At 44.6% G+C, this 10,000-nt stretch overlaps 1 protein-coding gene across 7 annotated transcripts in view; it reads left to right on the top strand.

Moving 5' to 3' along the window:
- Window positions 1-10,000, top strand: part of LOC147024432 (receptor-type tyrosine-protein phosphatase delta-like) — an 881,646-nt gene that overhangs the window by 468,152 nt on the left and 403,494 nt on the right. For 4 of the 7 annotated variants that reach the window (XM_085884376.1, XM_085884377.1, XM_085884378.1 and 1 more), the window contains 4 exons: window positions 4,923-5,190; window positions 5,277-5,413; window positions 5,750-5,894; window positions 6,951-7,247. In XM_085884376.1, coding sequence (XP_085740502.1) covers window positions 4,923-5,190; window positions 5,277-5,413; window positions 5,750-5,894; window positions 6,951-7,247 — 847 coding nt within the window. The remainder of the gene's footprint in view (window positions 1-4,922; window positions 5,191-5,276; window positions 5,414-5,749; window positions 5,895-6,950; window positions 7,248-10,000) is intronic. The other 3 variants (XM_085884379.1, XM_085884375.1, XM_085884380.1) reach the window with 2 other exon arrangements.

Here is a 10,000-nt window from a genome sequence, read left to right as displayed (position 1 = left end):
TTGATGCAATTATTGCAATTTTGAAGAATTGATGCAATTATCATTGTTCGCTGTTCTTCTTCTTCTTCTTTCGGCTGCTCCCGTTCAGGGTCGCCACAGCGGATCATCCGTATGATCCGCATAGTGATTTGGCACATGTTTTACGCCGGATGCCCTTCCTGACGCAACCCTGGTCGCCTCTTACGACACAGGGATATGGTACACCTATTTTATCGGGGTATACACCGGCCCAGTATACTGGTACTCATTTTGCCGACCTCGGAAGGATGACAGGCTGAGTCAACCCCCTGGTGTATTAATTCAGTGGCTCAATGGGGCTTGAACTCAGGACCTCTTGGATCCCAAGCCACTGCCCTAACCACTGCGCCAACACCAGGCTTCCATTGTTCGCTGTTATATAATATATAAAAATCCATATAAATCTTCATTTTAAATCAAGGTACGATGTATTTATTTCATCGTTCTTCCCATCCTGTTAACATGCAACAATGAAGCAAAGTGTTTCTTTCATTAACACTAGGCATGTCTACTTGTCATTTTGCTGGTGGGTTTAATCAAAAGAGAGCATGTTTTTCTTCACAAACATATTGCTTGTCCATCTGTGAGTTTCAATGAGGATGTAAATGAAGTAAAGCATGTGAAAAAGTATCTTTGTTTTACACACCAACAAAGGGGGAGAAGAAGTGGAGAGTTGGGAGAGGAGTGAGGAGGAGAGAGACAGAGACAGGTGGGAGAGAGCATGAGACCTGTCACTTCGATAAGATAAGAGTAGAGCAACTAAGACCAAAGCTGACCTTGCGTTGATACTGGAAATCTGTCCCCTGAGGGACGAATTCATTGCAATGGCCGAAAAAAGGCATGGACTGGATGTTATGAATTTGGGGTGTGTTTATTTATGAAGTTTCTTGTAGAGCGCTCGCCAAGTGGCTTAACCACTCAAGCAAGCATTCCATTCGAAACACAAGGCCCATTCAAAACTAGCTCGCTACTTGGTAACTGAACATACCCCTGGACATCTCGACAGCATACAGTACATACAAAACGCCGACTAAAGGCGATTTTAATTAAAGACTTCAAATATTAATCATGACCACTTTAGTTGCAATGAAAATGTACCTTGTTCAATTTTCAACACGTTGTTTTAGTTTTTTTAATGTACATCAACTCAGAGGTGATGTTGGGTGCATGAAAGTGGACGTGTACATTTCAAAGTGGACATGAACATAACTTCTTTAACGTGGACGTGCATGTAAAAATATGATATCTCTCATGGAATTTCCCTGGCCTCGCGACTAATTAATTGTGTCTCTAATGTTTATTTACCTTTACATGATATGTGAATTACATGTCCAGGCACATGTAAATACAGTTTGTTTATAAATCCAGGACTTGCACACGATTCAGCTTGAAAACTCAGGTGAAAACCAAGTTTTTTTTTTTCTTAAATACTTTATTTTCTTTCCTCTGAGTTATGAGAGTGTATCCATCTTTGGGCATAGACCGCTGCTGCGATCACTCCAAACAAAACATGCATTCCTTGTTTCCTCTGCATGAGTTTTAATCAAAATGTATCTTTGTTTCCTCAAAACGGTACCTTTGTTTCATGATAGGAGACAAGTTGTTCAGTGTTCAAATGTACATGAGAGGGCTGTGAAGCTTCAGTTATGTGAAGTGAGAAAATGGCGGGAGGCTGCTGGAGGGAAAGGCTTAGCCTGTCTAATGGGCGGTGCTTGTGATGCTGGGGGAGAAGGGTGGAGATGTGGCCTGTAGAAGGTGCAGTGCTTATGGCACAGAGAGGAACCAACCTTTACATATAAGATAGTCGTCGTGGTTGTGGTTGTTCACTCCCCCCCACTGCAACTCCCATGCAGCAGGAGATGGATTGATGTGTGTGTGTGTGTGTGTGTGTGTGTGCGCGCGCGTGTGTGTGTGTGTGTGTGTGTGTGTGTGTGTGTGTGTGTGTGTGTGTGTGTGTGTGTGTGTGTGTGTGTGTGTGCGCGTGTGTGTGTGTGTGTGTGTGTGTGTGTGTGTGTGTGTGTGTGTGTGTGTGTGTGTGTGTGTGTGTGTGTGTGTGTGTGTTTTTGTGTGTGTGTGTGTGTGCGCGTGTGTGTGTGTGTGCGTGTGTGCGTGCGTGCCTGCGTGCGTCTGTGCGTGTGTGTGTGCATGTGTGTGTGTGTGTGTGTGTCAGTCAGTCAGTCAGTCAGTCCAGGCCAGGCCAGAAAAATTATTTACCATTTGAGCTTTTGTCATGAAATTTTCAACACACGTTTATCATGAAAATATGAAAAAAAAATTGGGTCAAAATGTCAAAGGGTAGTGCTGTGGTGACTATAAATAGCCCTTATTAGCCCATTTGCAGTGCATTATTGTAGGTCAGGCCAGATTAGATCTGTGACTTGCAACAGGTACCATGTAAACCTGTACTAACCTGTTTCATGTCGGGTGGTCGGTGACTAAACCATCTCCCCCTCCAGTCTTCCTGGTGAGGAGGGTGTGTGGGTATGGACACCCAACAGGATTAAAATAAAACCTGTCAAATGGAGGAGGAGTGCCTTCTGAGCCATCGGCCATCCATATCTGGTACCCAACTTTATCTGCAGACTTCCTCTTGTAATTGGTTACCCCATTTTAGGAGGTTGGTGTCAGGATTTGCACTCCGGCCACCGTAAAACCCTCCACTCCACAAAATACAAGAAAAATGAAAAGAAAACAGAAAATCCACTCTGTGGGAGTACCTCCTGTGCAGCTTCCCTTCGCAGGGCAGCTCACCAGATGACAGGATTGTGGCAAAGCCTTCGGGACCCCCAATCTTTGATGATAGGTGGAAAAGCATGGGGCAACCTTCCTGGGTCGGAATGCAGTGGTGTGTGGCAGGGTGGTGCTGAGTTGTCATCCACCAGACGGTAGTCTTCTCAGATTGTCCTAAGGCGGTCCCTTCGGGTGGGTGCCTGGAATGTCCTGTCGCTAAGAGAGGATGATCACCTGTCCCTGCTATCATCTGAGCTCCAGCGTTTGGACATCGGTATTGCAGCACTCTCTGAGGTTCGGAGATCAGATAGTAGTGAGATCATGGCAGGTGGTTCCCACCTACAACTGGTCTGGTCGCTCTGATGGTTACCATACCCAAGGGGTTGCTGTCGCTGTGCCAAATATGCTGACTCCCATGATAATTGAGGTTACACCGGTCAACTAGGATATTATGAGACAGGATTTCTCACTCCTTTGGTGTCATTTCCCTGGTCTCTGTATGTGCTCTGACTGAGGCGAGTGATATCATTGTGAAGGAGGCATTTGGGGCTCGTCGACAAGCGAGGTGACAGAGTGGGAAAAGCGCAACACACTAACCATGGTGGGGGAAGCAAGCAGAATGGGTGAATAATGGGAAAAGATGACAGGGAGGAAACACAGCAACAGACCCAAATGAGGCCCACAAGGATGCACAATCCGAGCACAAAAACACATGCTGAAGTACTCAATGAGTTGTGCAAATACATTATATAAACAAATTAACACAAACAATAACAACTATCAAACAAATTTTTTCAAGAACAGTTATCCTCGGCTTTTGGGGGCAACCTCTTGGAGCAGAGAAGATTGTGTCTGATGGGGAAGAAACCCAGAAACCCTTCAAATGACATTCTTATCTGCTTCACATCGAATCCTTGCAGCTTGTGTCAAAATAAACGACAGACATATTCACGTTCCAGGTGCTGCCTGTCACAATTTATTCCTTGCATCCTGAAAGGATTTCTACTTTCTTGGTATTTCCTGAGCAAACCTGTTGTGTAACTTTTGAGCCTTCCATTCTCGTGGTGTCAGCAGTATTAATGTTCTGGATTCATCGTACTCTATGTCATTATCAGTTATCATGTGGGGTGGGATTTGAGGGGAGGGGGGAGGAGAAGGGTGAGGGCAACAATCTGAGTGTCAGGGTGAAAATGCTGCTTGAGCAGGAAAAGTTTTGTCATAACTTTGTGGAATTGAGAGAGTTATGCTGCATGCTGACCACCGTGGAAAATAATGTGCTGATGTTTCAGATGTGAGCTCCTCTTCAAAGCATGTAAGCTCGATTAGATGAAGACCTCACATCTGAAACTTCTCTTAACCTTCTTTCCCATGACAGTCAGCATACCTCTCACAAATTATGGTTGAGAAAATGTTTTTTGTTTTTTTTTGTATCTAGCGTCAAGGCTCATAGAGAAGATAGAACAAATAATGAGCCAGGACATCATAGATTGGAAAGAACAATGGAAAGGGGGGGGTGACGTGAACAGGAGGGTAGAGGGACATTTTTGGTCGTATGCACTTCAGTGTGTAGTACATCTCAATGGCATGAACAGTACAAAAGCATGTATACCATTCTGCCAACTCATGGGAAAAGCACCACAATCTTTACGATAATGGAGTGGGTGTAGATGTCACCGAAACTCCAAAATTGACATCTTTTTTTAATACCATGTCGAAGCTCGTGTAAGAGCTAAGACATAGAACATATAACAAGGCAGGAGACAAGAGGGGCGGGAGAGGGAAGCGCAAAATAGTGGGGAACAGAAACAATAGATCTGTGGAAGGGAGAGGGATGGGGTGGGATTCTTTGGCGTACGTAGAGGTTCCAAACGCAGTTCTACCTCAGGTTCCAAGCCCAATACTGGCCTTAATTGGCTACCCAAGGCCAGCAGATGAGCACATACTTTATCCTTACTGTGATGCACATACTTCAGCATGTACTCCAGCCCGAGCTCCAATAAACATAGAAGGGTACTCCTGCCTGGGCGAGAAGGATGCCAACTCGTAGGCATACTAATGGAACAACAAGCAATGCTAATAAGGAATGCCTCTCTTGATTTTCTAGGGCACACACTAAACCAGAATAACTAACTAAATGATTATTTTGACTCTTCTTTTGGCCACCCACACCCCAGGTGCAGATGTTGAGCTCATCAACAATGGCAATTACCTGGGATGATCCACAAGAACCGAACGGGCAGATCAAGGGTTATAGGGTCTATTACACATCAAATACAGACCTGCCGGTGAGCAATTGGAACATGCATAACATTGAGGGAAGCCGTTTTGATACAGTGGAGGGACTCACGCCCAGAGCATTGTACACGGTGCGAGTTCTAGCTTTCACCTCTGTGGGGGATGGACCACTTTCTCGTCCGGTCAATATCAAGGCCAACATGAAAGGTGCATTAACGTCCTGTGTCTGCATGTAGATTTTTGTTTCTTTCTCTGTTCCTGTTTCTTTGACCTCTGCTGAAACCTTCCCACAGTGCCAAGCCAGCCAATGAACTTCAAGGCCCACGCCGAACCAGATCGGACTGTGCTGTTGTCATGGACACCCCCACGGTACAGTCAAAAAATTATAGGCTATAACCTTCGATTCCAAACCAAGGAGGATACTGAAGAGGTAGGATAACCTTGGATCAATTTTGCTGAAGTATCTGATGAGGAAAGCCTTTCAGTTACATTTATTACATCTTTAAAACAGCCCCCTAATTAATTTTTTACATCTATGGTAATGAATGTGATCGCTCAAGTGACTATGATTGTTTAATTATCACATCATCTTAAAATGCTTCCAGGATTGTTATTATTGTTATTATCATCATTATTTTATTGCTGTTGTGACATAGAGAAAAAGTTTCATCACTCATCAGCTGTCGTTCAAAAACATGCCGGTCGATATTTGTAAGTTGTGGATATATTGTAAAATATGACCCCCCCCCCTCCACCCCCTTTAAAGCAGCAACTCTCCATCGAACCGACAATGACACACATAATGGAGAATCTACGACCGAACACTCAGTACATGTTCCGGCTTGCAGCTCGCTCAGAGCATGGCCTTGGTGCCTTCACGCCACCTGTGATCGTCACCACCATGCAATCTCGTGAGTCTCTGCACTTTTCAACGTTGATGTTCACACCTTTCTCTGCAGCTCTTACCTTCCTTGGCAGTAACAACGAAGTGTTATTGTGAGGTTTTTTTTTTACTGTACCTTTCCGATTTCTGCTATATCATGATCCTTCTCAACGACCGGGGCTATTTCGCTCTTTTCCAATTCCCTTCCCCCCCCTTTTTTTTTCGTCGTTCCCCCAACTCTCTCATTACACACTGATAAGAAGTTTAGACAAAAAAATTGAGCACAAAATGAGAAAAAAAATTGCGTTTAGTTTGGCTTTAGTTTCATTGTGTGATGCGCATGGAATCACGCCAAGTGATTCTTCTGGGTGAATCCTCGACAATGATTGCATCTGACAGGCACAAAGATAAACAGGTACGTCCCAGCATTAGAGCATCCACCCCCCACGGATCATTCTCCTGTCATTTCCTACATACGTGCTTAAGTGGGATAACAAGTATTTACTGCCCCAACGGCAATGGCCATTTGTCAACGCCACTGTTGCTGCTGCCGAAGCTATGTCTTGTCCCACACGCTTGGATGTCAGCATTTTTATGAGTTTCTTGAATTTGTATTATTTCCATCATTGTGTCTGTCATTCATTTTGTTTTGTAAACATTGGCATACACATGTATGCTTTTATTATGTTCTTATCACTTATTGCTTCTTGTTCCAGCAATGATGCCTTGCATGGTTGTTGTGACGGAAAGCCAATATTGCTGCTTTGCCCCATCATCATGGTTTTGCAGCATTGATAAATCAAACCTTATCACTGCATGGCTATATGTGACATCTCCTTCCCTGGTCCCTTGCCACCCTTTGCCACCCTTCCTTATTCCACCCCTCCTGGCTGCATGCCACCCTTCCTTACACATCCATCACCATATCACAATACCAAACCAAATGCCATTTTTTACAAATCTCCCTATACCAACACTCCTTTCTATCACACATCACATTTGCCTTTCTAAACCATACTAAAACATACATCACACACACGATCCGCATCCATCATACTATTACACATGGCCATCCCACCCCCAGCACCAACAGCTTCTCCTCATGATATCCACTGCCAGCCCGTTGGGTCTATGGGCCTGCGGGTAAGTTGGGAGCCACCGCCAGAAGCCACTGCTGGTGGAGAGATTACGGCCTATGGCCTTCGTTATCGCACGGTTGGTGGATCCTGGCAGGGGCCATTGTTATTACCACCATCTCCACGAGTGTACATCCTCCGCAACCTGAACAAGTGGACACGATATGAGGTGGCCTTACAAGCACATACAGCTGTTGGGCCAGGGCCTGAGAGTACGCCCGTTGCAGCACAAACAGAAGAAGATGGTTTGTTGCTTTAGACTTGACTCCTATTCCTTTTCCAGCCTCATAAAGGGTCATTCTTTCTCAATTTTCTTGTATAGCTAATAAATCTTGTATCTTTATTCATGACTTTCAAAATCTCACAACTCTTCTCTTTTAATCCTAATACATCTAAGTCTTGCTTGCTTATTGTGAAAGGGTAGTGAAGTATAAAGGAAGGTTGTTTCTTTTTCATTTACGAAGAATGTGTAAGTATTATCAGGATACTATGATAAGATATCTCATTTGAATAAATACAGAAAGTTCTTTTGGGGTTCACCACAGTTGGAGGAGTAGCCAAGGTGTAAGATCGTCCTATAATATCTAGCTGGGCTGATGCCTGTCCACTGATGTCCTTTTTATGGCAGAAGTGCAAATGAAAGAATAAGTACAACAGCTCAGGCCATGCACTTTTGTTCCCAGGTGGTTTAATTCCATGTTTATTTTTCTGCTCCTTAAGTTTAATAGTCAGGAGCATCCTCGACTTTCTCAACTTCTTTGGTGGTGTTTTGTATTACCTTGCATGCTGTACTCAATCTATCGAACATTGCATTTCATCCCTTATTAACAAACGAAATCATTACCTTTCCCATTGAAATGCAGTTCTTAATGAAGGCTAGTGTCTTTCTGCTTCGGTGGACAGGTTAAGCAATGGAATTTATCAACTCCAGGCCAATAAGAGTATGTCAGCCAATGTGGGAAGCAAAATAAGATTTCGAGTGTTGGCCCTTCCATAGGGCAAAAAAAACTCCGACAAAGGCTTAACGCTCAGAACTGTGGTATGTCATTTCACCCTGCATTTAACATACTCATTGATTTTCACATCCTATGCATTTGATTACACTGAACAACAAAATTTTTTTACTGGAGATGTGTAAAGTGATTTAGACTAATTTGGGTACGCTGATTTCAAAAATCATAACCGTTTTGCTGTATCACGTCAGGATTTTCAGTAACAGAAATATTCCCATTGCCTAGAAGTCAGGATTTCAATGAAATTTACAAAAATTCATTTATTCATTTATTTCATCATGAATGCTTTAAAATTATAGAAATTACAGAAAAACTCCACTAGAATGTAATTAAAAATGCTTTAGGCATTTGGCTTTGCGTTTGTGCTGCTCTGTGTCAGTTTCACGATGCAGGAACCAGCAGAAATCGCCCATCATGTTTGAGTTGTGCCGCCCTTGGTAACGCGTCTCCATGAGTGAAATCTCTTGGTGGAATCGCTCGCCGTGCTCGTCCGAGACTGCTCCCAAGTTGTCAGGGAAGAAGTTCAGGTGCTGGTGTAGGAAATGGATTTTCAGGGACATCCTGGAGCCAAGTTTCCTGAAGGACTCCAGCAGCTGCTGCACTATTTCTTCATAGTTGTCCGCGCGCTCGTTCCCCAAGAAGTTGTCCGTCACAGCTTTGAAGCTCCTCCACGCTGCCAGCTCTTTGGGGTTTAGAGTTGTCGGAAAAGTTTCGTCCTTCATAATCTGTCGGATTTGCGGTCCAACAAAGACACCAGCCTTGATCTTGGCCTCCGACAAGGTGTTGCCAAACTTTTCCTTGAGGTATAAAAACCCACGCCCATTCAGATCCATTGCCCGTACAAAACTTTTCATCAAGCCGAGCTTTATGTGGAGTGGTGGAAGGAAAACCTTGGCTGGGTCGACAAGGGCGACATGCTTCACGTTGTGTCGACCAGGTACATGCTCTTTTCGCTCTTCGCAATCTTTCTTCGTCCAGTGATTCTTGTCGTCTCTGCTATCCCAGAGACAAAGGAAGCACATGTATTTCGTGTAGCCTGACTGCAGCCCTAACAACAGCGCCACCACTTTCAAGTCTCCGCAGATGTGCCAGTTGAAGTCATTGTACTTGATGGAATCAAACAGCTGCCGCATAGTCTCATAGGTCTCTGTCATGCCGAACGCGTGAGCCAGTGGGACTGATGGTTTCTCGTTGCCATTGTGGAGCAAAACAGCCTTCAAGCTGTTCTTCCCCGAGTCGATGAAGAGGCGCCAGTCTGCAGGATCGTGATCACACCCAAGTTCTTTCAACAGACCGTTGATGTCACTGCAGAATGTCATCGTGTCTTCCATCTCAAAGAACTCAGCCATGTCTCTGTGACGTGCTCTGAACAAGGATATCTTGGTGTTAGGTTCAAGTAGATTCCACTGCTGCAGCCTTGATCCAAGCAGCTCTGCCTTCGCCTTTGACAGCGAGAGATCTCTTACAAGATCATTTAAGTCTCCCTGGTTCAGAAGGTGTGATTCTTGAGTGTCGGGTTCAAAAGGTTCATCATCACCATCCTCTTCACCACTGCTTACAGCTATGTTCTGATCAGCTGGAGGTGTTGGAACGGGGTTCTCGTCATCATGAGGCACAGGTTTACGAGCAGAGACGCAGTCAGCGTACTTGATGTGACCTTTATTCTTCTTGTTGAAGCCGGCGATGCTTGTGCAGCAGAAATAACAATCATCATGATGATTCTGCGGCTCACGCCATATCATGGGCACCGCAAATGGCATGCTCACGTGCTTGCCCACCAACCACTGAGTCAAGGTTGTGTGACAGCTTGTGCAGCAGATGTGTGGTGCCCAGCTCTGTTCTTGGTCCCCCACCTTACACCCGAAGTAGTGAAAGTAGGCGGCCTTCATTTTCACTGCTGTAGATATACTTCGCTGTTGATCTTTTTTGGTATACCGACCACAGACATAACAGAAGTTGTCAGGATGATTGGTACAGGAACGCCT

This window comes from Eptatretus burgeri, chromosome 6 (assembly GCF_056783735.1).
Source record: "Eptatretus burgeri isolate ZD-2024b chromosome 6, Ebu_testis_v1, whole genome shotgun sequence".
Lineage (NCBI taxonomy): Eukaryota > Metazoa > Chordata > Myxini > Myxiniformes > Myxinidae > Eptatretus > Eptatretus burgeri.
The sequence above is the reverse complement of the archived record's forward strand: the minus strand, read 5'-3'. Positions and strand labels throughout refer to the sequence as shown.